Raw genomic sequence first — 25,705 nt, 5'->3', positions numbered from 1 at the left:
TTAGTAAAAGTTTGAGAAAAATCGGACAATCCGTTCAATAGTTATGAATTTTGACGGTTTTGGTGCAGCCATCGCTTGATGAGTAGACAACTTCGTTTTGTGGCGTCACATTATGAAATATGAAGGAAAAAAAAAAAACATTTTTCAGTTTTCTAGTCTAATGATAAAGCACTTGGCTTATGAAGAGTTTGTTCGCAAAAACCGATAAGTCCATATTTGCAAAATGGAGATATTTGCGATTAACGGTCAAGAAAAATAAAGAGAATAATAAAACAATTTGTGCTTCTTTTGACCATAACTTCAAAAATGTACCTTTATACGTAGTGACCAATATATCATTAAAAAAGGTATCATTTTGTACTTTATGACAGAGACCGTACTTCAAAATCTTCAAAAATGGACTTATCGGTTTTTGCGAACAAACTCTTCATATAATAACATCAGGGGCCTGTTGCATAAAAGTTACAATTATGGTAACTTTGCCATCCCATGGTAACTACCATGGCAACAATACTCAACAGCCAATCAAAATCAAGAATTCCGTGGAAGTTACCATTGGATGGCAAAGTTACCACAATAAGTAACTTTTATGCAACGGGCCCCAGGTTTCAGACATCAGTGACAGAAATATCGAATTTTCATCTTTTTTTTGTTTTGTTTTGTTTTCTGTACACGATCAATGGAAAATTGATGGTTAGCTCATGATTAGCTCACTCATTTACATATTCATATCCACTTCACAGGAACTGTTGTGCAAAAATTAGCAAACTTTAAAATGTCATAATTTCCTTTCTTATCCGATTTCAGTCAAATTTTTGACGTTGAATTCGTAAGATTTTACTCTGTTTTTATCAGATTAACGTTGGAATCACTTGATATCCCCTTTAACATAATATTCTACTGTAGCAGTAAAACGTCGAGGGAATGTGAACTTTTCATTATTTATTTTTTTTTTGTTGAATTTTCTTTGTATTTTCTTTATCGTTCTCCATACGTGACGTCACAAACTGTAGTAGTCTTCTTATCAAAGCGTTATGCTTGTCAAGACTCCTGAAGAAGGCGTAGGACGCCGAAAATTGGAGTCCAATAAACTCATGCTTTATTGGCCAAAAATGCATTACCAGCTTGTTTCTTCATTTCGTCGTGGAGCCAGTACTGAAATCTCAACATACATACTGTATAATGATCTTGGTACATGTATTTGTCATTGTCAATGAGGAAAAGGAGGCGGGGCTGCAGCGCTTCAACCCCCTCCGGTTCCGCGGCTCAATATAAACCTAACACTCTATAGGCACGAACCTTACAAACACTAAGCCAATCGCTACTCTCTCCCTAGGCTCCCCCCCCCCCCCCCCCCCCCCGAATTGGTTCCCGATAAAAACAGAGTGAGAGAGGGAGAGAGAGAGAGAGAGAGAGAGAGAGAGAAAGAGAAGAGGGAAAATGACACCTTCCGACGAAATGAGGAGCCAGTTGTGAGGTCATAGGGTTGTCAGATACATCATACTTCTTTCTAGACAGCGGACCGATAACTGTTAAAATCACCCCCTGCTGCTGGTGTTTCGCCTCCTAAGATTCAGACCCGTGTGGTTTGTATTCACCAAGGAGGTATTTTAGTACCTCCTTGCATCGTTACAATCTCTGCACTTCACTCTGACGACAAGTAAGTTCGTTTTCTGCTGAGAGCTGCTGAGGACTAACCAACACCCCTCCAATTTTTGCTACTGGTAGGCTACGGGTAAAACCTCTGGTCGGAATGATACAGGTTGGACTGTGCAGTATAGGTGAATCTTGATGACGTTGCGAGATGGCTGACAAATCATTACGTAACTACGAATAAACTGAGAGGATAGGAAGCATCAATCCTGTATGTGGTGGTCTTGGCCGTTATATTTTCTATCTCCTCGAAGCGAAACGGACAATGACAAACCGCCTGGTGGACGTGGTCAGGCGTGGTGTGAAGACCCGACAGAAAGCGACCACGGTGTTGATAGTGGTAGTGGCTTGCGCACTACTCGTCATCAGATCTAATGGCAACCTTGGATCTTCCGAACATGTTGCAGGTAAGTAAATATCTCTTTCCGCGTGCATTTTATATGATACACAGTAATGACGATTGTTGTAATTGCATGTATGAGTACAATATGCATATCTGTATAATTGTACGTATATTGTATGTAAGTTTGTGTGACTGTATTTGAGTAATAAATTGTTGTTGTTTATTTGTTATAAGTGAAAATTACATTTTTGTCTAAATAAATGAACAGAGTGAATACTATCATATGAAAATAATTATCATTATCGATTTCCATTAAGTGTTTATGATATACTGAAGTTGACTGAAGCAACATGAATGAAATAATTTGATAATCGTTGAAAATACACAAAAATGCTTACAGCAAATTAATCCGTTCATGATCCGATTGAAGAATGTAGTGAAAAGGATGACACTGAACCACAGATATATATCTGTGCACTGAACTAAGAGCGACGAAAACATTAGTCGTTCACCCGCCATATCCCATCACCACGATATATCACAAACACATTTTAAGGAAATGCTAAACAGATGACAGTTATGATGGCTGAATCCAAAACGTTAATGGTTTGTTCCGGCTTTTGTTATATCCAAACTCTCATACTTCAATGTCAGTCAGTCAAGTACGCTTTTTGTTTACATTGTCCATACAGTGTATACGTCAATGGATTACACCTGATTCACGTAACTGAACATGTAGTGACAGATGATGCGGTAGAGTGGGAAAAAAAAGTAATTGGGCAACTATACGTTGTATTTGCGAAAGTGAACATAGAGAGAAAATGTGCTGTCCCTCGAGAAAAGGCGGGTACTTCATGAAAGATGGACTTCCGTCTTTGTCAGCGATGCGGATACTTCCGAACATGTCTTGGATATGAGTACTTCCGCTCAAGATGTGCCCTTCCGGACTTGTTTAAAGGGTTCGTTTTTAGTTTTGGTTGAGACCTACCTTCATGCTTTTAACTTTTTTGGTGAGATAATGATAAATCTTTTATGAAATCTGAAATAACATGTAATTTTAAGAGGAAATCAACGTTTACTTAGTATTTGATGAAAATTGGTTTTGAAATAGCTGAGATATCCAAAACAGAGCAATCCTAATAAAACTTTGGACCCACCTTTTAATACAATCGCTTTGTTTTACTTTGTTTTTGGGTGTCTCAGCCATTCCAAAACTGATTTTCATCGAATAAAGTTTGCATTCCTCTTGGAATGGTATGCTTTGCACTATTTCATAAGTGGTTTCCTGCCATCTCCACCAATACTATACCATCCCTACATTATGGGCAATCGGTGGAAAATTAGCCCGAAAAGAAAGAGAAGTTTAACAAGCACAACAGTGAAAATTTAATCAAAATCAGAAAAAACAGGGAAGATAGGATACGACTTTGTGAAGTTTCGCTAATTTCCACGAAAAGATAAACTTGATACTCTGTAACAATATTGAACAGTCAATATACATATGTATGCAAGTAGTGTGTTGATGGTGCTATCGCCTTACAACTTGCCTATTCATAGTTTGTTTACAGCTAAATTTTGAAATTGTCCTTTTACATTTGTTTTGTTGTTTTGTTGCTGTTTTTTAACGCAATGGTGCCACAATCTCAAATCCTACTAACTGATCAGTATTTCGTGGTTCGCCGGGAATAACATTGTTGTTCACTTTTATAGAAAAAAAAATGATTTCTCTTTTTTATTTCATTGAAAGGTAGGAGGTAATGACATCATCAGTCCATTCACTTGCATATTCACACATAAGTGTTCGAGAAAATTGTTTTTGCAAAAATTAGCGAAACTTTACACTTTCAAGCGTAAACTGTGCGTATTATCTTCCGTGAAATTCTGGCTATTCCTAATAACTGAGAACACTGTTTTTAAAGTTACATTTAGGATAACCATGAAATCAAGGAGTTTTTAAAAAAAGAAAAAAAAACAGCAGACAAACGGTTATCAATATGCAGTTTCTTGATGTGAGAGCATCGCGGTGGTAGCTGCTACAAGACTCCCGCATACGCACATCGACCATGAGCCACCCCATCAGGCCTATTCAACATAATCGTTGTGTCATTTTTTTTTTTTTTTTGCAACGTCTGCACCCTGTAATGATGTGCGTATTCAATAGCACATTGTGATTCCTGAATGGGCTGCGGCAATGAAAATTAAATTTTTGACGAGAATATGAATTATCATCTTCATAAAGTTTACCTCTCATGCACTTTCAATAAGATTACCTGGATCATTTTGAGATGACTTTGATTCTATTGATCAAGGCAGCTGTGAAGAAATAGCTGCATATTACATGGGGCACATTGATTCTGCCTTGAGCTATTGTCCTGTCAAATGCGATATAAAAGTGAGTCGAATAACAGCTTAATACCAAATATCCAGTCGTCTTTACTTCAGACAGAATTTGACACAAGATCGGTTGTAATGAAAGTATTTACCTCTATAGCCATCTGTCTTTCAGTGCACCTGTTTCGACAGGGGAATCATTTTCACTGCTATTCATTGCACATTGATATGTAGCTTTGTATCCCGGCGGTGACACGATAAATTTGGAACAAAATATACCCGGGATCCGAAATTCAGACATGGCTATCATGATAAGAATGCAATCATGTAGTTCAAAGCGGACTTTTCTCAAACAGAAAAACGCATGTTTACAAGCATGTATGTATCATATCATAACCAGGGCTCCTTACTAACTTTTTTTTGGGTGGCCCGATGGGATGGGGCCACCAAAATCATCAATTTAAATTTTTTGGTGGCCCGAGAGAAAAATTTGGTGGCCCGAAAAAAAAAAAACAATAAAAGACATTAAAAGTCCTTTTTTTAAAGGAGTCAAATATTTAAGTTTGATCATAGTAAGAATTGGAAGCTGGACACATCTACTCATAAATAAACCTCAACAAACTCACAACACTCACTCTCAGGCACTCACACAGTCCTTTTCATCCATCCTTTAAACAAATTTTACTGCTGAATGGTGAAGACTAAGTGTGGATATTCATTGACAGGCACATGGGTTGCAACAACTAAACATAATGACATCAGATTACATGCAAATAACTAAGAAGATAGAAGAACATTTCTCAAAACACAAAAGACAAAGTTACTTTTATGTCCTTTTGAAGGTTCCGGAGCAAAAAGTTACGAATTTATTGACATACTTTTCCAAAAATTTTGGTGGCCCGAGGCGGGCCACCAAATTTGCCCTTTTTTTAAATTAAATTTGGTGGCCCAACTTTCATTTTTGGTGGCCCCGGGCCACCGGGCCACCGTTACTGTTGAGCCTTGTCATAACAATAAATCACGTGATCTACTATGATTGACATTGAACTAGTTTTACATTGCATCGTCGATCATCGTATAGGGCTCACACGGGTAAATATTTCCCCATAGAGACGTGTGTTAAAATTCAAAATTCAAAAAGTCAAAGCAAGAATATCCTTCAAGCTTCTCCTACTGGTCTACAAAGTAGTCAACAATAGAGCTCCAGAGTACATTGGGGAGTGTCTGGTACGACACTCACTCTAGGCGCACTCGTCTTTCATCATCCGTTACCTTTACTCAACCACACACGAAAAACTAGCTGGCGATGCAGCTTTGTCTTCTTCTGCTCCTAGGCTGTGGAATAAGCTCCCTCCTCTTCTCAAATCATCACCAACACTAATTGATCATTTCAAACAAAACTTGAAGACGTATTTATTTTGATGTCCAAGCGCGCCGGAACACTTCTGGTTTTGGGGGGCAAAATCTCAACGGAGGCACATTTATGTGACGATGTGAGATCCTCGGCGCGGGAGCGAAGCGAACGAGCGGGGGGCGGTGTGGAAAGGGGGATCCCCCCCCCCCCCCCACCCACCCACTGTAGGGAGCTTTTGTAAAACAGGGTACAAAAGTCGCGTTTATAGACCATTTAAAAGTAAATTTCTAAGGAATTAAACACAGTGAAAAGTAATCAGTGCGAAGGACTATGACTATTACATATACGGGAGTACATAATAATGTGATGGTGCGAGATCCTCGGCGAGGGAGCGAAGCGACCGAGCGGGGGGAGGGTGTGGGAAGGGGGATACCCCCTCCCACGGTAGGGACTTTTTTTGTAAAAACAGAGTATAAAAGTCGCGTTTATAGAACATTTAAAAGCAAATTTCTAGGGAATTAACATATTGAAAAAAGTCAGTTGGAAGGACTATGATCTTAACATACGGGGGGTATATTATGTGATGGTGTGAGATCCTCGTCGAGGGAGCGAAGCGACCGAGCGGGGGAGGTTGTGGGAGGGGGATACCACCTCCCACGGTAGGGACTTTTTGTAAAAACAGAGTATAAAAGTCGCTTTTATAGAGCATTTTAAATCAAATTTCTGAGGAATTAAACATAGTAAAAGAAATCACTGCGAAGGACTATGATAATAACTTATGAAAACTTTTCATTTTACTATAAGTACGAGCAGAACGAGCGAGCCACTTTCACTTTGCAATTTATCTGAAATGTACTCATTAAAAGTTTAAACATGATCGCATCGTTCGAACAATAAAAAAATATTCTTATACTGCTAGAAAGCAAAAAGGTATGTTTCAGCGGGCACACTCGAGGATACGAGGCCACTATCTATACACTAAATTTACTCATAAGTTACTATTAGTGTATAGATACAATAATGTATGTTGTTAGTGTATTATAATTTTCGCCCCGTTATATGCCTTTATTGTTCATTTTGGTCTTTAAATCAGTGATTAATTATTTGTTACAGCGGGCACTGGAGGGGGGGGGGGCAAAAACTCGTTTTGCCCCCCCCCCACATCTTTTTTTTTTTTTTTTTTTTTTTGGGGGGGGGTCAAGTTCCACCCCTGCCCCCCCCCCCCCCCCCCGCTTCCGTCCTATACGTATGTGCACTGGACTTGTAATGTCGCTGCCTGGTATTTTGTATATATTTTATCTCCTATGGCGACCAGGGATGACATGGGGATTGTCATAGCGCTTTGTATCCAGCGGAAAAGGCGCTCTATAAAATGTCTACTATTATTATTATTATTTAAAAAATTCTGTCAAATACCTGGGTGAAATGAGGACTGGTGTTTCATCTTCACTGACCTGGATAAGTGAGATATACCCTTTCATCCATCAAATTTTCAAGGGGGGTTCTTCAGCTCAAACTCTGTCCAAGGGTTCGCAAAGCCAGACTTCGAGTTCTTTTCACTGAAAAAAAATCACCTATTTTCTGTACATGCACCCAATCAATTTGATATAATCCTTTCAAATTCCATGAGAAAAGCTTTCCTCTTCCAACCAAAATGCAATTTGTAGACGAATTCATACTCAATATCTGCAGCCAAACTGCATTTCTGATTTTGAATTAATTTTTCTTCATTTTTTTAGTATCTTTGGTACGATTTTGTGAAACGGTCAAGGACATTCCATTGTATTTACAGGTGTGAGCCCTATAACGAAGATCTTGACGCCAGAGCCCGTCAAGAGCCAATTAGGGCTCTCTTTTATCCCGGGTCCTGCGTACCTTTGGTGCGGTCCTTTGTCACAAGCACGCTTTATACACTAGCACCCATCATAAATGTTTTGTTTGTTTGCTGCTTGTGTGTGTGTGTGTGTGTGTGTTTGTGTGTGTGTGTGTGATTTTGTTTGGTTGTTTTGTTTTGTTTTGCTTGTTTGTTTGTTTTTGGAGGGGGTAACTCTATGTTTAATCTGCAATTACAACCCCACTCATCATTATGTGTTCTATTGAGTTGTAGCTTTTGCCCAGACTATATCTATCATAGTTTTCAATCCACACCTGTGTCAGTTGTGGATGCTGACAGACACGAAACAGCAAAACATAAAAATTGCTAAATCTACTTGTTATGTGTAAGCCATTTTATGTTACCGTGCTGAATGTATAGCACACACGCAGACGCATTGACACAAACAAATCCCTTTAAGGTACAGCACGTATATTGATTGAGGTGAGGATTCAGCTTGAAATGTTTTGCGAGATATCAAAAAACCACTCTATGAAATGAGCATACAATTCTGAGGAGAATCAAAAGTTTATTTGATGAAAATCGGTTTTGAAATGACTGAGATATCTAAAAACAAGATAAAACAAAGAGATTCTATAAAGTCGTGGCCTGTAAATTTTATTAGGATCGTTTTTTTGTTTGTTTTTTTTTTTTGATATCTCAGCCATTTCAAGACCAATTTTCATCAAATAAACACTGAATCATTTTTGAAATTACATGCTCTTTCATGTTTTCAGAAGAGGTTTCTCATTATTTCACCAAAAATGTTATAAACCTGACATTATATGTCTCTACCAAAACTATACGATCCCTTTAAATCAGTACTCTTCTGCTGAAGCAATACTCAAATACTCCAAGCAATTTTGCAGGACACATTCTGAGTTTATGTATATGCAGCGGAGAGATGGCGGCGAGTTCGATGACCGCTCAACTCGCCAAAACTTTTATGTGGTATGATAATTGTCTGTTTTTGCATTCACCCTGAACAAATGGGGCAAAAGCGGTAGGACGGATCAATCTCCAAGGTGATCGACGGGAAGTCCGTATACAATTTGCGCACGTAGCGCTGAAGCGCGCATTTTGTGGTTCTTAAATCAGTTTAGCAGAGTTCTTAAATCAGTTTTTGATAAAGTTTCAAATCATGCATAACCGGGTAATCGATTAGCGATAAGCACAATGAGGAAATGTATACGTAAAAGGTGGGACCCCCCCCCCCCCTTTCATTAGGTCCACTCTGGTTACTTTGCTTTGGATATTTCAGCCATTTCAAAACCGATTTTAATCAAATAAAATTTGAATTCTTCTCAGAGTATGCATGCTCTTTTATATTTCATATGGTTTGCAATAATCATTTCGCAAAAGGTTAGAATCTGAATTTCCCCCATCTCAACCAAAACTATCCTTCCTTTAACCGCATTTTTGTCTCCTGACTGTAATGTCTTCTCAGAACATGATTTTCATGTTTTCATTAATTTTCCCATATTGTAGTTTCTTGAAAGATTTTTGATTAATATTTTTTGTTATCATGAGTCTTATTCGAATATGTAAAATATCCTGGATGAGTAGAGGGATATTATGTGTGCGTGCGTATGTGTGCGTGTGTGCGTGTGTGTATGTTCGTGTGTGATAGAAGTTCCATACAACTAGGCATCAAATGAAAAACAATGGTATGCTCTCACAAAAAAAAAAGAATACATGTAATTGTCAATTTACTGAGGCGATTTACTCCTCTATGTGCAGAGTTCTTCTATTTGCATGACAAATTATGAAATTATGAAATTATGATTTTTTTTTTTTTTTTTTTTGGTGGGGGATGACTCGACAACCTCAACCTTCTTTCACTAAAACATCTTTGCTAAGTAACTATTAATTTCCAACAACTTGGACGAAATTTAGATGTTTCCAGTGATTCAATAGAAATTGCAGTGGAACACACGAAAATTCAGAGGAAATAAAGAGCATGACGTGAGAGGGGGAGTTTTATGAATTTTCATCTGACGTCCGCCGAAATAATGTAATGCTATACATTCCTCATTGAGCTTTTATGACACTGTTTGCCGTAGGTTTATGCTTTGTGTGACAGAGTGTAACACTTGATCACGAAGAGACACTTTCCATTTGACTATTTTTTTTTTCCAAAATAGAGACTTATAAGATTTACTATACATGTCGTTTCTCTCCATTACAGAAACCCTGGAGGACACTGACCGACATGCTGGTTACGGCGCTGTCAGGAGGCCTCCGGTATGCCATTTTATCTTGATTACTATGGAATGAAGGGATACCATGGATTGAATAACAATGAAGGCATGAAAAATATAAGGAGGATAATTATAATCACCATGGGTGTGTACAGTTCTGGTCGAGGTGAGGATTTAGCTTTTAACGTTTTGCGAGATATTCAGAAACCACTCTATGAGATGTCAAAGAGAATGCAATTCTAAGGGGTATCAAAAGTTTATTTGATGAAAATCGGTTTTGAAATGGCTGAGATATCTAAAAACAAGGTGAAACAAAGAGATCCTCATAAAAGGCGTGGCCTGTCGCCTTTTATTATTATCACTTTTTTGGATATCTCAGCCGTTTGAAAACCAATTTTCATCAAATAAACATTGAATCCTTCTTAAAATTACATGCTCTTTCATATTTCATAAGAGGTTTCTCATTATCTCACTTAGGAATGTTCAAAACATGAATCCAGACCTCAAACAGTACTGTACAGTCCCTTTAAAATGCTAGTTATCATAATCATGACACAGGAAATGTTAATGATTTAAAATGCTATCTGGCATTAAATGACGATATTTAGAATATCAAACAATACTAGATTGTCAAAGACATCAGCAAGTTACTGGTGATGTTGATCATAATGAACATGTACTATAGTATAATTAAAATAAACTGGAACTTAGCAAAAGCAGACAGCCCCCCCCCCTCTCTCTCTCTCTCTCTCTCTCTCTCTCTCTCTTTCTCTCTCTTATGTTCATATCAGCGGCAGAAAAGATCAGAGGGCGTATAACGGATGTAAACTTCGAGATCAAAATGCATTACATTTAAGCAAGGATAAATTAGACATAACAATGGGGTCATCTTTACAGTATAGTCACCATGGATGGATTATAGAAGAGAAAAATAAAGCTGGGTATGTCACGTTGACCGGATGTGTGATCTTCCCTCCGTTTTTTAATGTGTTTTAAACCAGGACAATAATTAAAACGTAGACCTACATGTCACAATGATTGCAAGTATTCAAACTTAGCAATGTGCTATCATGATTGACCATAGTTGAGAGCAGCTCACACACATTCAGACATGAAGAAATATAGATCTGGATGTATCCCTATAATGACTTTCCTGGAAAATTTGATCACTTTTATCTGAAGCCTCCTCTTGCAAGGGAATCTATTCATTATCATTTATCATCATTGAATATGTCGAATGCTTTTAATTCTTCTTTTGTCGTTGCGTTTCAGGTGAGTCTGAGAGAGCATTCAGTGACGTCACAATCAGCGACAATGCAGAGTAGGGTAAGCCGACTGAGAAGGAAGTGCGAACGGTTGATGAAAACCTCGGATCATAGTGACCCTGCCGAAAACCCCCCTCGAGAGCTCATCGTCGACGAGAAGTACCGTCTCATCTACTGCAACGTACCCAAAGTCGGCTGCACCAATTGGAAGGCTGTCTTCCTGAAGCTCGCAGGCATCAACGATCTCCACCTGAGAGCGATTAACCGATTGCCTACCAACACAAGAGGCAAAATATACCTGAACTACTTACACAAGTACACCAACGTCAGTCATCGTCGATTCATGCTTCGAAATTTTACGAAGTTTCTCTTCGTACGCCATCCGTTCTCTCGGATACTCTCGGCGTTTCGCAACAAGCTGGCGCCGAATATCTCAATTCCATTCACGCTGAATCGTCGTCATCAGGACGTTGACTGGATTTCTACGTATGGTTTGTATATCATAAACAAATACCGTGGGGCGGAAGCGGGAAATCGTATCGAAGCGAACTGGAGGACAGAATATGATTTAAAGTTCTCCGAGTTCGTGCAGTACTTGACCGATGACGACGACGACATCGCCAACCCGCACTGGATGCCCATCGACACGATGTGCCGGCCATGTGACATAGAATACGACATCGTTGGAAAGTTTGAAACCTTCGACGCAGACGCGGAATATATATTGCAAATGGCGCACGTTGATCCAAAGGTGAAATACCCGCAAGAAGCTGCCAAGAGGACAACCAACAGCTCTTCGGCTGATGTCCTCCAATCATATTACGGCGACATATCTCCGACACAAATTTTCAAGTTACACGAGATTTTCAGACGTGATTTTGAGCTCTTCGATTACTCCTGTAACTTGGTTGGCTCAAAGTGTTGATATAGAACCCACAGGCCTGAGGATGCCTCACATAAGAACGCCGGAGGAAAAAAGAGTGTCTATGCAGTAAGCTTATAAACTCACTGATTTTATGGGAGAAACCTAAAGAAAAGCTTCAGCTTGTATTAAATAGTCCCTTGCGCATGGGGAGAACAACAAAACTTAGACATAGAGAAACACAACATATTGAAACACACCCATATACATAGGAATACGTGCATGAACATAATGCACACAAATAGATAGCGCAGTACAAATAAATAGATACATTGTTCAAATGAACTCTAGAATAACATAATTGAGTAGAGCAAGTTTGACGTTTGTTACATATACTTTCTCCTTGTTTGTTAGTTTGTATAAAAGAGGGCAGTTTCGTGACATGATTGCCGTTGGCCATGGGCACTTCAGAGGCAATTTGGGCGCAATGAGTCTGCGGGCAATTGTTGCACTACGCCCTCGATTTCAACCTATCAGAATCGAGGATTCATCAAGTGATGTACACACATGTTAAAGTACATCTGTATAGTTGAGTTGTAGAGTTGCATGCCAAAAAGCATTAACTCAAGGCATTGGCTATTGTCATGTGTGACTGTGACATACGTCCATTCAACACCATCGCCATATATTTGTTTGTTTGTTCATTTGTTTGATTAAAAAAAAATAAGCCGATTTACAGATGTGCTCCTTTTCACTGATATGCTCCTATTCCTTGATATTTTCCAACGAGAAAATCCGAATCACGGGATGTCACGTCCCAGCCTGAAGCCACGTACTGTTTACCATTGTAATCCAATGTAAACCTGTTTACCAGTGATTTTAAAAATGTTAGAGTTATCACATTTTTTTTGATGCATACATGATTTATATGTGTATAAGGTCAGTTACAAAAACATCCTACCATATAAACATTTTGCAATAAATCATAAAATATAAGGAGATATCACTAATTTTCTCAATAAACCATAACTGCAGAAAGTTTATTCTAGGAACAGTGTTGTAATAAAACTATTGTTCACATTTTGTATATAGGATACATTGATTATACTAGTTAATATTTTTGCATTAGTTGTCCCTATCCGTAACTCACATTTTATAGGTATATTGAAGCACTAAAACTGGGTTTTTGTTTCATCTGCAAATGGTACATAATGCCTTTAATCTCGAGAGAGAACCGCATTGCTAATTTCGACACCACGTAGTTCCTCTTTCGTTTAGGTATATAAAGTGAGTCCTTTATGTCCGTACGTCCATGCATCTTCACTTTTTATTGCATACAAATTGATTATTCTAGCGTCTGCATGGTTATGCACAAGTAGGCACCTAGATGGAATAGCTTGCTACATGCCCGGGGTCTACACGTTGTTCCCGAGAGAGAAGTTATATAATAATATGTAATAAAGCGGCTTATTGCGAAACTCGACTTCTGAAATTCCCTTGTAATCTGCGTATGACCATGCAGATCAGTCATGTGGTCCTTCCTTGATTTGAATGGAGGCAAATCTGAACCACACACACATGGCACAACATCCGTACACACAGATATACGTACAGATACAGTACATGCATGCACACATACACACAACACACACACACACACACTGAGATATACAAACACTTGTACTTGCCTTCAAATGTGGATCACAGTTCCTACACCTTTGACCTTGGACAAGTTTTGATGTCTTTATTAAATGACTGAATTGTATATGTAAGCTCTATTCTCCTAGGGCTTCCAAATTTTTATATTCATATTCGTGGTGTAAACGAATAAACTCGGACGTAAAAGAGTACTCAGTGTCTCGATGTGCTACTATATCTGACACTCAAAGAGATATAATGTAGGTCTCTATATATTTCACAGTACAGTGTAGGCTATGTGTGTCATGCAAAAGCTACAAGCTTAACACAACTATATTATACATGTAATGCAATTGCATGTTGACTTGTCACATGTGTTGATTTATGATACGTACCCTCAACATCACTTATGTGGCCAATTAGTATATGCGACATACTGTATATATCATGATAATTTTTCTATTTTTCTTCAGATTACTTGGATATGACCACAAAAACCCACACACACACAAAAAACAACAACAATCCTTCAAAACCAATATTCTGCCAGTGACATCAACTGTTAATCATTGCTGAAGTACTGACATGATGGACAAAAGACATTGGAAAGTACTTTTCCCCAGACTGAGCTTTACTTGCACGTTTCCATTATGATAAACCAGAGAGGTGAGCCCACGTACCTCCCTGGATAAATGCAAGATTTCACAGGTACGTCAGGGTATTATCAATCAATACAAGTCAACATGCATTTGCATTGCATAGTTTCTTTTAATAACTCATTATCTCTGTCAGACAGTTATATCTACATATGCCACCAATGTGTGCTTGTAATCGGCTTACACAGGAGATGAGTAGGACTGCATGCATGACTTCTTTGAATCATGTGTGTATGTGTGTCTTTGTGAGTGTGTTTGTGCATATATATGTATGTGTATATATATATATATATATATATACATACATATGTACATGTATATACATACTGTATATGTATATATATATATATATATACATCATATAAATATATATATATATATATATATATATATATATATATATATATATATATATATATATATATATATATACATATATATATATACATATATATACATATATATATACATATATATATTTATATTTATTCATTTATTTATAGATGAGTGACATCAAACGAGTCTAAGAAGACATTGGTTCACAACAGTAGTAATTCAGGGAATTCTGTGAAAGACAAATTTTTGCCCATAGGGCTATAGGCGAAAGCCCTTTGAGCGAAAATTTGTTAAAACAATGTCTTTCACAGAGTTTCCTTCATTACTACTGTTGTGAGCCAAACTATATTAAAATGTGTATATATGTCATCGTAGTCATAGAGAAATATTTGGTTTGTTTTTAGGCAAGGCACTTAATCCCCATTGTCTGGTCTCCTGGAAGGGACTTTAAGTTGTTGGCCCTGTGATTGCTAACTTGGAAACTTTAAAAATCGTTCATTAGAGAACATAATGATTAGTCCAAACTCACCAAACCAGTGACAGCACTAAAGTCTCATTTGATGTAACCCAACAAACCCTAAAAGTAAAAGTACTTTTTTTTAAAATTATGATCATTTTTTTCTGATCATAAATTCTACCATTCATTGTCAGTGATCCATAAAGTGGAATGAAAATTAATCTTTCAATTGGCTCTTTTGTTGTTCATACATAATCATTTGATTCAGCTGCAGAAGTTTCAAAGGCCTCACAAATACTGGTTTGATAACTGAATCTTCAAGTGGAAATTACAGCTGTGACACAAGATTCTGTAATTTAAAGTTCCTGTTTCTTTCACAGCTATTTTTGTAAATTTCTTCCTGTTTTTGTGCAGATTTCATGAAGTTAACTAATATTCCATCCAATATTTCTCCATTATATGACATGCAGCGAAATTCTGATGTACCAATATAATGACAAGATAAGAATTTCTGAAACACTATTCCCCAGAAGTCGATGGGATAAACTGTACTCAGACCAGACTTCTCTTGTGGGACCATTTGGCTACCATGGTTACTTCAGACATGACACAAAGATTTGCTGTAACTTCACACATTGACATCGGAACACATCAGCGCGCAAAACACTATTACAAAAACAACAAATTGCAATAAAAAATTTGTCCATTTGATTTCATGAAAACTTTTGTTCTGTATGAACTTTGATAGAAATGAGATACTGTACAATGCTGCATTAAACAGTTCAACAAATTTGTAACATGGATTTACAAAATTACGATATCAGACATTCACCAACAACAGAAGTACAGTTGAACCTCTCGTATCCGGACAAGTCGGGACCGGGGCTCATCCGGATAAGGGATTTGGCCGGATACGGGAGACTCAATGCTTTATACATGTACATATACATACACATGTACTGATGTAGCCCATTGTAGTACCACATGTAGTAATGTGTATACTGCAACCTTTTCATTGTTACACTCAGTAAGAGACCCCAAAACAGAGGTTCGTGTTTGCAAGAATGAAGTCATTTTCTTTTATAAATTCTTGGAATGATTTACCTAAATAATTATTAAGAAATGTATCAAGTAGATCTTGAAAATAAACTGTACTCGGCAAAGTCGACTGTAGGTCGCCATTGTTAGATTGAGTTTGGAATCCCCCTCTCCTCCCGTAATTATTAAAAAAAAAATCACGGCGAGATTGCGTCCGTATAATAGAGAGGTCCGGATAAAGGGAGGCCGGATAAGAGAGGTTCAACTGTACTACAAGAAATTGTTGGCTTGTACTGACCATCATACTGCAACTTGACTGCAAATCACAACAATGGAATACCAGGTATAAAAAAAGGCAAACTTTGGTACACTTTCCAGGAGCTTCACTTCTATAAAGATGAATAGAATGAAGTAGACCTGATTACCATTGTCAAATTCTGAATCGGGTCTCTGATTGTAGAGTAATCACACACTTATCAGTCCCTACTTGCTAAAATTTTGCTAATTTGAAGTCATATCAAAATACATGGAACATTCAGAAACCAATATGTGTATTTTACCCAGACACGGTTTAGTAATGAATGTACAAAATGGATGTCTTATATAAAGTCCACTGAAGGCTAAATGGAGAAAACACATTAGACTGTTTAACTTGGCAAGAAAACCTACTCCTCACATCTCGTATCCATTAACGTGAAGAGAAGCTGATTGTTTTGACACTCAATAATACCTGACTGAATTTAACTTGTGAATTGAAAGATAATTAAATCATCATCCTCTTCCAGAAAATAATAGATTACATCCTCTCCAGTGAATCTTGACCTTGAGGAAGTGCTCAAGGTCATGGTGACTGCTATCAATTCCAAGGGGAGAGACTAAAATGATCAAACCAAAACGTACACTGCATAAAATTCAATGAAAGTGCATGGCACTATCTTACATATATTACTGTACCATATGTCCAAAAAAAATTACAACGGTACCCTCCGCAACGATAACTTTAAATATGGTGAATCAATCCAAACACAATTTAAGGGCATGAAACAGGGCATTTAGATGGTTTAATCAATGCATAAATCTCATTTTTATTTTGTTTTTTGGGACATACTGTACATTTCAGGAAGTCAACTATTCCTATAATACATGTATCTATTTCTAAATTAATACATAAAAACAACATGCCTACATACACAGAACAGAGGCATCCATCACTTTTCATGTTTGAGAAATATTGAAAAGAAAAACTACAGAAATAGAATTTCTACTCTTGGAGCAGTTTTCTTACAACAGGTGGTTCCAATTCGAGTATGAATCTAACGGTGATTTACAGACGATGTCCAGATCAAATATTTAGTAAAAGTTATCACACAGTTGATTTGCTCTCTACATAGCCGGAAAATTACCGCCATCACCTCAATATATGTGATACAAACTTTAGATAATACTACTTTCTGGTGGAGATATATTGAATATTTACAAACTTCCTCTGGAAATAAATGAGGTATATCTTAAGTTCCATTTATACAATCTATCTCTCAAAATAATTATGATTTCATTGCTTGGTTAAAGCAATGTTTCAAGCAACCATCTGTATAGTTGCTATGATGACAAAAAACCCCATAAAAACAAAACATATTTCATGTATGGATGCAGACTTTTTTTCAAAAGAAGTGGCAAGATCAATTTTCAAAGTTTGTACGATTGGTTTTTTTTTCTTTGTCTTTGCATTTAAAGGTAAATGTATTCCTCTTTATATGTTAAAGATGAGATGACAGGAGAACAACTGTTTAGTTGATTTTGGTCCAGTGACAAGGAAAATATCTGCAATATTACTAATGTATGGAAGAAAGTGTACTCTCTCTCGGGTGACTAAATTTGACTAAATTTGTTGAACCAAATTGTTACTAACCTTTGTTACCTTTATAGGTAAAATCATGAATGCTGTATTACTTTTAGTGCATTACATAACTTTATTACATTATTGACATTTTGTCTTGTCATATATTGTCATTTTTGTCACTATACCTTGTACTAAATTCTTAAATCATTACTATGGAACATACATTCTACAAGCTTCAGCTTTTTAGTAGGTTCTTCTTGTAAACTGCACATTATTCATAATTGCTTAATATAGATTTGTTTATTTCCATCTCAAATGACTATTTTCGTTGTACTCCTCTCTTGAAATAGAATGGAATGCAAAGTTGTATGAAATGAGGAATATGGAACCATAAATAAACTTATAAGAAAAAAGCTACCAGATTCATCTGACATGCCCTACACCAAGACTAAGGGAAATATGATGTACACTCTAAACCATATCGGCTAAAAGAAGAGTATCTACACTGTGATGGAGTGCTTGCTCGATGGATGTGTGGTGCATTTGGCCCAGCTACATGGTGCACAGGTGGTGGTGAGTTCATGTCCTCAGGGGGTGGCCATGGTCCTCGGGGGTGGCCATTGTCCCCAGGGAGTGGCCATGGTCCTCAGGGAGAGGCCATTGTCCTCAGGGAGTGGCCATGGTCCTCAGGGAGTGGCCATGGTCCTCAGGGAGTGGCCATGGTCCTCAGGGGGTCCTCATGGCCCTACGCAGACGATCCCACAGCCAGGGGAGGAGGTCAGACTTGGTGAAGTCACACATCGTGATGTGGCGGATGATGTTTGGTGGTGTGCATGGCTTGACCATTATTGGGATTATTCGCTTGCACATTGCACCTGCCAGAACAGAAGGAGGTACATCACTTTACACTTCAAACTTGAAATTCTACCACTTCACAGCAAATTGATCTTTAAAAGTGATCAGTCTGAATCAAGAACCAATGTGTGAAATCATTAGAGACCAATATGTTACATTCACTACCAAGAGCAGGAAACAAAGCTACACTTCATACTGTATTTGGTTTCATAATCAAGCATGTCTTCAACACTGTGAATCATTGTTATAAGCTTGCCATGAAACAAACATCACGTCAGATTATAAGTTTAATGAAAAGCCTTATGTGTTCATTTCTGCTGTCTTTACAGAACTTGACTGCAGTCAAGTAAAATAACACTCATGGGTCATGTGATATCTACATTTATCTGTTAAACAATTCACTGCAACTGATTGACAAATTTCCCTACATCAACGTAAATAAACACCAGATAAATAAGCATCAGTGTTTTAGTAGTACAGTAGCCATGATAAAAAAAAAAAATAAAAAAAAAATCATGCATACTTGGGCAGGATTTGAACCTTTCTTTTTCATCAAATGAGTATGACAAATCTATTCACTCACATACATGTATACACACTTCTTGAAGAATTCAATAATCATAAACTAGAATTTGTAATCGCTTTGTGGAAGTATGACAGATACTGTAGCCAAGATTTTCTAAAAACATTCTTTACAGTACCGGTACATCTACCTTTAATGTGTAAAGTATAAAAATGAATCAACCATGATTGTGCTAAATGACAATAATAAAGAGAAAACAAATTCAAAAGTTATTGCACCTGCCACATTGTAAAGGATTTATGTACTTTCAGCCCCCCAAAAATGGTCTGTGCAATCAAGCAACTGCAACATATTTTGGGATAAAAACTCTACCTGGTGAAAGTGACACTGCAACTTTGGTTTGGAAGTCACATCCTCTACTGAGGAGGAACTCTGGGGAGAGAATTACCAGCATCTTACGGCACCTTGGTGGAAGACAGGAAATCATCAAAAAGGATTCATTAGGAAATTAAAAACGTTAAGACATTTGATATCTCCTCAGCACTGCTCTATTCATCCAAAACACCATGTAAATTATCGCATTCATCTCATGGCATCAAAGGTAAAGCCTTTTAAGGAAGACAAAACCCTGAATACTCAACATCAGACAGTTAACTCTCCCAAAGTCATTATAACTCTTTCACACTACATATAAAACAGGTTACCAATCATACGGCATGTTTGAACATGGTCATTGTGCTTCTGTGTACAGTCATCACTTCCAAGCAAAGACCTGTGGTAGGTAAGGGGTGCTTACACCTGGGCAAATACTTTCAGTGGCGGATTCAGAGGGGGGCGAAAGAGACGCACGCCCCCCTTTATTTATCATTAAAAACAAAAGAAATAAAAAGAAAAAAATGAAATCAAACCCGGAAGTGGCACCAAAAATAATAGTTACGCCCCCCCCCTCCCTTTACAGAATTCCTGGATCCGCCCCTGTACTTTACTTATTAGATGTGAGCATTATGCAGATAGAGTGCGGTGATAATGCATCTGAAGATATGGCAGTACAAAAATGAAATTGGCCATTTATGCAGTAATTCCGATTTCTTTCTTTCTTTGACTTGTTGTGCTGGTGTGTTGTCAAAAAGTTATAACCTTTAATGCATATAGATATATATTATACTAGAGTGAGCGTCCCATAGCCAAAAACCTCTTCAAAGATAGCTGCAGTGATACTGTGTATAATCAGAGAGAGTAAACAGAATCACAATATGGTTATAAAGAGACATTCCCTACCAGCAAATCTGACTTGCACACAGAAACTTTACCGCCCTGACCCTGTCAGAGTTTCCATGCCTAGTTCTTCATGCACCCTACTCTCTTTTCACTATCAATGGTCAGATGTTTCAGACACAACTCTGGGCACAATAATGTCCACCTAGATTCCAGATATACTTTGAAAGATGGTAGGTTTTCATTCAAATGAAGTTTATTAGTTGCTGTACTTCATGACAATTTTAAACTGATTATTCTGCAGTGCTGTAAAACATGATATTTTAGCGGCATGAAATTTTTGCAAATTGGAGCCGACAGCCTTTTTCACAGCACGAAGTGCCTCTGGCAGTAAATGCATACAGTGTAGAAATAGCCTTTGCGTACATTTTAATTTCGCGAATCTTGGCTCTCAAAAAATTCGTGAAATTAAAATGCACGCAAACATTCCTCATTTTACAGTACTTGACAAGTTAGTAAATGAACTTTTTAAAAAGTTTCATTGAAACCTCTTTCAGAGCAATATCCAACAAAAATGCGTACCCTTGGTCTGCATGCTGTATTCACAATTTTGACAGAATCAACTGGATAGATTTTTGTGTGCAATTAATCACAAATGTCTTTACATGTATTTGTTTTTGTTTTTTTTTTTTGCTTTCCAATCTATGAAGGATATGAAGATGATTGGATAGGTCACCTATTCTCAATAATTTCGGCCGTGACAGTTTCGTAGGAGCCCCCCGGCACCAAGTTGCGGATGTCGATGCAAAGCTTGAAGTTGTGTGGAGGGCCCTCAAGCTCTTGAATCAAAGTCTGGACAAAACTGTAGTCGGTCTCCGCGAAGCACACGTAGGCATCAAAGGTTTCCGGGGGACCTTCAGAGGAGAGAAAGGAAAGCCACATTCTTCTGTAATACACTCTCAAACCACAAACATTCGCAGCATGGAACTTTAAAAAATTGGAGCCAACGGCTATTTCGTGGCATGAAGTTTGCAAATTGCCACTGGTATTCAATGCAAAAAACTGGGTAAATCTTTCATGTGCATTTTACTTTTGTGAATTTCGACTCCTCATGAAATTTGCGAAAGTTACATGCACGTGAAAACTTCGGGTTTTACAGTACATCTTCTTTCTTATTGCCAGTAAGAAACACAGAGGAGTTTAGGATGTCAGATGAGAGCTTCAAAATGTCCAGTATTATGCAATGCTGCCTCAAAACAGTACACATGGGACGTGTCTCTTTATAGATGATGAAGTGGATGATCTATCAGTCAAAATCGATTTATTATATTTCAAAAGGATATCATGTATACAGTTTTTTGTTTATTGTAACCCACACTCGAAGATATTTCTTTTTCTTCAAGCAAGATAGAAAGAATGTAGAGTGGATAATTTCTTATTTAGTGTGTGATTATTCAAAGGGAAAAAATCAGTCAATGGTATCATAAAAGTACCAGTTTAGTTGACAGATTAGGAAAAAGGGGACAATAACATGCTATGGAATGCCAACTGTGTTCTTACCAGTAGGATCATCTCCCATTGTGATCCCCCTCAGCTGCTGCATAGCTGTCTGTGCATTGATGGATCCACCGCTTACTGTGTGGTACGGAAGAGCAACACAAACATTTCACAAGAAATTAAATGATATAAACCTACATTCTGTTAGGCATCTCTCTAATTCTTTGATAGGCCAGGGAGGCGGGAACCACCCCCTGGATGGACCTATCGTCTGTAATAGGCACATTCAAGAAGTATTCAAGGCTCATGAAAGCTGGTCCATGACAAAGTGTAACATCTAATGTTGTCCACAAAGTACAAAATGATACATGACTTAATCTCTCTAGTCTTCTGGTATACAGATACAGATCTTTTCAGCATCTGAATTGTTTGGTAAATTCAGTAATAACGTCATTTATTTTTTCATTTTCTTCTTTTTTTTAAAATCCCACAAAATAATCTTGTCAGTCTAGGATGTGGCCATAGTACACAAACATAGATTTCCAACACTATGCATCAAAATGTCATTTGGCATGAAAAACAAAACAAAACAGAGAGATGAAAAGCAACAAGCTGGGACACTGCAGGATGAGAATTTTCCTCAGATTCCATTTACTTTTCTCTGTAGTTTCAATGAGAGATGTGATGATACCTTCTGGGACTTGCACTGGAGTCTGGGCTTGAGCTTGTCTCTCCATCCATCGCCTGCAGTCAGTGGCTGCATGTGATCGAATCAATAGGAGACAGAAAAAGAGCAGGTTACTTGACACCATACAATATATACTGTATAGAATTGATAAGAAAAGATGAATAATTGGTGAGTGGAGAAATTGATAGAGAACCAACCCCCCCCCCCCCCCAATGCATTATTATTCCTGAGAAAAGGGCTGTGGAAGCGGGGAGGGTGGCACCCCCATCCCCACATATTTTTTGTTCCCTTTAAAAAAAACATGTCTTTCTATAGCTTCTTCATCTTGAGATTCTTCTCATGAAGGGGGGGGGGGGGGGGAGGTGTCTAGCATTTTTACTCCTTGCTCCAACCATAACCAAAAGCACTACTCCTGAATAAAATAATTATAATCATAAATATCACCCAAGCATTTGATTAATTACATTCAAGCTTTCACTAAAATTAGCTCACATTGTAACCTATTGAGGACGAGTCCCGAGTATAGATGGGAAATGCGTGTTAAAGCAAAATCAAATATGGAGTATAGTAATGAACGGAGAAGTGTATGCGTGCATGTGACATTCATGTTGGGATCAGAGTTGATATTTTTGCATGTTTTTAGATTCATGAATAGCACCCAACTGGCAAAATTCACAATATTAAAAACCTCACAAAGTATTTGGTTTATACAGTTACCCCTTGTGGATCACCCCCGATAACTCACAACAGAACCAGTGGGAGACTAGTCTGCAAATTTTAATCTGTATCAACCGGGCACATTGAGCCTTTAGTGGAAGACCCCAAATTGGCACAAGAATGTGCAAGAAAGTTCAGGGCAGATATGATTCCCCTTTTCACAGACTGGGGCAATAACAGTGCAGTGATACAAATGTGTAATTCGCATATAATGGGTCATTCTTCGCTAAGTGTATATTTCGGTGTCCCTCTTATTCAAAGGTAATATGTAAAAAAAATAAATAAATAAATAAAAGGTAATTTCATTACTTTCTATTCTGTTTACGATGACTTACATTCATGAAATTAGGATAACATTGAACAAAGAAGATGAATTGTTTATCCTGACCTATTATTTTAATTTTCCTGTGTCTGTACCACTAAAAACTCCATGTTACGGTGATACTACAAATGAATATTCTAATGTTGCATTTCAAGATGGAAGCATGTTGAAACGTTTTTGAATGGTCTTTTAGTTCATTTCAGAGCGTACTATTAAATCATTAGCATAAGATCAAACGATTTAAGAAAAAAATGAAATCAATAATTCAAAATCTTGTGTCCCGCAATTTTGCATCATCTCCGTCAAGAACATTTAGGGCGCCATTAACGAAAAATGTCGGGTACCCTAGGTATTTTATTAGTGGCAGTAGTGCTACATGACAGATTAATATTTTAAACAAGAAAGTTATAATTTTTTTGAAATTTGTGACAAAAGCCAGGTCATACCTTTATTCAGCGTCATCTCGGAACGCTCAAAATTACATATCAAATCAAAATGATTTATAATTTTGGTGGCATAACGGGAGAGAAGATCATATCCTCTACCAGCACACCCAGTTCTACTGCAGGTGAATGGATTGGGAAGATGATATGAGGCCATTAATTGTTGGACCCGTCATCTCCATCACGAAAAGTGATGGAGATGACGTTGATGGAATTTTTCTTTATTACAAAATAACAATAAAGACTCAAGTGATATAAAAAAATGCATGGTTTTAATCATAATTGGAAGACCTTTAACCACTGCTATTTATTTTTTTGTTCAGTTGCATTAAATCTAACCTTAAAATTTGTTTATGCTACATTAGATTACAAAATGTCATCTCCGTCATGTCACATTTTGCATAAATTTATCACTGCAGCACTAAAAATTGAAAGTTATTTTAAATGAAGAACCACCCCATAAAGATTGCACCTGTATTAAATGAAGTCAAATTCATCGTGATTTTCCCAATTTGTGAAAAATTTTCCATTTCTCAGACACTTTTTCTTTCAATAATTTGTAAGGCCAAAAATATACACTGACATACACTGACTTAGCCTACTAGTTTAGCGAAGAATGACCCATATACCACTCCAAGTCTCACCTAACAAATCGGGCAACGCATCAAGTACATCTGGCCTATCAATGATGTCTAGGATATCCAGAAGTCTTCCGATTGTACTGTCCGCCTTCGTGCTCCATTCTGACATGACTGTAGCCACTGGGTCATCTTTCAATTGGAAGTTCAGAATGTCCAGTTGGTAATTGAAGCCCATTTCCTCGGCCATGTCTTCCCAGTTTTTCGATCCATATTTAGGGGGAGTCAGGAACTGAGACAATATCCTTCTCGTTTGTCTACCTATGGCAATTGCAGGGATATTCCTGTCGATCACAGGACGTTTTTCATCGGTTTTGGCAGAATTTGGGTGGCTCCCAGCCATGCTATTCGACTTCAGGACCGAGCTTGTTTTATCGTCACACGCAGGCGACGATACCATGTGCTGGGAGTGGGATGCTGCAGATGTACACGAAACCGAAGAGAGTTCCGCTGTGCCACTCATTATTTGATCCCGGGTCCGGGTGCTTTCATCTTTGTCACGGAAGTGAATCGTTGATATGGCGCTGTCGTCATTCCCTTTCTTTTCTATGTAAACTCGTGCGGTTAAATCCTTGTAACTCATCGTAAAAAAAATTTGTTTACGGATCCGGTCTTATGCGTATGACGATTTCCTGTTCTAAAGCTCTTTCGTTGTTGGCGTTTTCAGGGGGTGGCTGTAACTACCCTATATGGCATGCAGTCACACATACAGCTAGTACACTACTCGATCGTTTACGAAACTCGATACATCTACGTAAAATGGGTCTTGTACTTCCTGGATTTCTGCTAGTCTAGATTCCAAACTCTTGAAATAAAAGGTGTTTGGATCAAACAATGGAGTTTCGCTCATATTTATCAAAATCTCTAAGATAGCCAGGATAACCCAAATTATAATGTGCTTATTGGCTTATTTATTGAATTGGAGGGATAATAATTGTTTCACAGAAGTCGCAAATAACT

General features: G+C 37.7%; 2 protein-coding genes across 2 annotated transcripts; one reads left to right on the top strand and one right to left on the bottom strand.

Annotated features, from left to right (window-relative positions):
* Positions 1 to 1,918: 1,918 nt before the first annotated feature.
* On the top strand, positions 1,919 to 12,105 carry LOC140238317 (carbohydrate sulfotransferase 11-like). The gene is made up of 3 exons (XM_072318252.1): positions 1,919 to 2,060; positions 9,743 to 9,798; positions 11,028 to 12,105. The coding sequence occupies exons 1-3, from the start codon at positions 1,919 to 1,921 to the stop codon at positions 11,943 to 11,945; spliced, it is 1,116 nt and encodes a 371-aa protein (XP_072174353.1). The 3' UTR covers positions 11,946 to 12,105.
* A 3,570-nt stretch (positions 12,106 to 15,675) lies between these two features.
* LOC140237449 (myeloid differentiation primary response protein MyD88-like) lies at positions 15,676 to 25,396 on the bottom strand. Its single transcript, XM_072317376.1, has 6 exons — positions 24,752 to 25,396; positions 22,629 to 22,694; positions 22,001 to 22,075; positions 21,177 to 21,354; positions 19,598 to 19,689; positions 15,676 to 18,722 (listed from the first exon to the last, which is right to left on the bottom strand). Exons 1-6 carry the CDS (start codon positions 25,326 to 25,328, stop codon positions 18,574 to 18,576), a joined length of 1,137 nt encoding a protein of 378 aa, XP_072173477.1. The 5' UTR covers positions 25,329 to 25,396; the 3' UTR covers positions 15,676 to 18,573.
* Between the last annotated feature and the right edge of the window lie 309 nt (positions 25,397 to 25,705).

The sequence above is a fragment of the Diadema setosum genome, chromosome 14 (assembly GCF_964275005.1).
Source record: "Diadema setosum chromosome 14, eeDiaSeto1, whole genome shotgun sequence".
Lineage (NCBI taxonomy): Eukaryota > Metazoa > Echinodermata > Echinoidea > Diadematoida > Diadematidae > Diadema > Diadema setosum.
The sequence above is the reverse complement of the archived record's forward strand: the minus strand, read 5'-3'. Positions and strand labels throughout refer to the sequence as shown.

Bases quoted from the DNA above. Each gene is read 5' to 3' on its own strand.
- LOC140238317 (XM_072318252.1), top strand. From the start codon at position 1,919: ATGACAAACCGCCTGGTGGACGTGGTCAGGCGTGGTGTGAAGACCCGA. The intron at 2,061-9,742 runs GTAAGTAAATAT...TCTCCATTACAG, and splicing joins ATCTTCCGAACATGTTGCAG to AAACCCTGGAGGACACTGAC. The intron at 9,799-11,027 runs GTATGCCATTTT...GTTGCGTTTCAG, and splicing joins GCGCTGTCAGGAGGCCTCCG to GTGAGTCTGAGAGAGCATTC.
- LOC140237449 (XM_072317376.1), bottom strand. From the start codon at position 25,328: ATGAGTTACAAGGATTTAACCGCACGAGTTTACATAGAAAAGAAAGGG. The intron at 22,695-24,751 runs GTGAGACTTGGA...GATCACATGCAG, and splicing joins TGCGTTGCCCGATTTGTTAG to CCACTGACTGCAGGCGATGG. The intron at 22,076-22,628 runs GTATCATCACAT...CGTACCACACAG, and splicing joins TCCAGTGCAAGTCCCAGAAG to TAAGCGGTGGATCCATCAAT.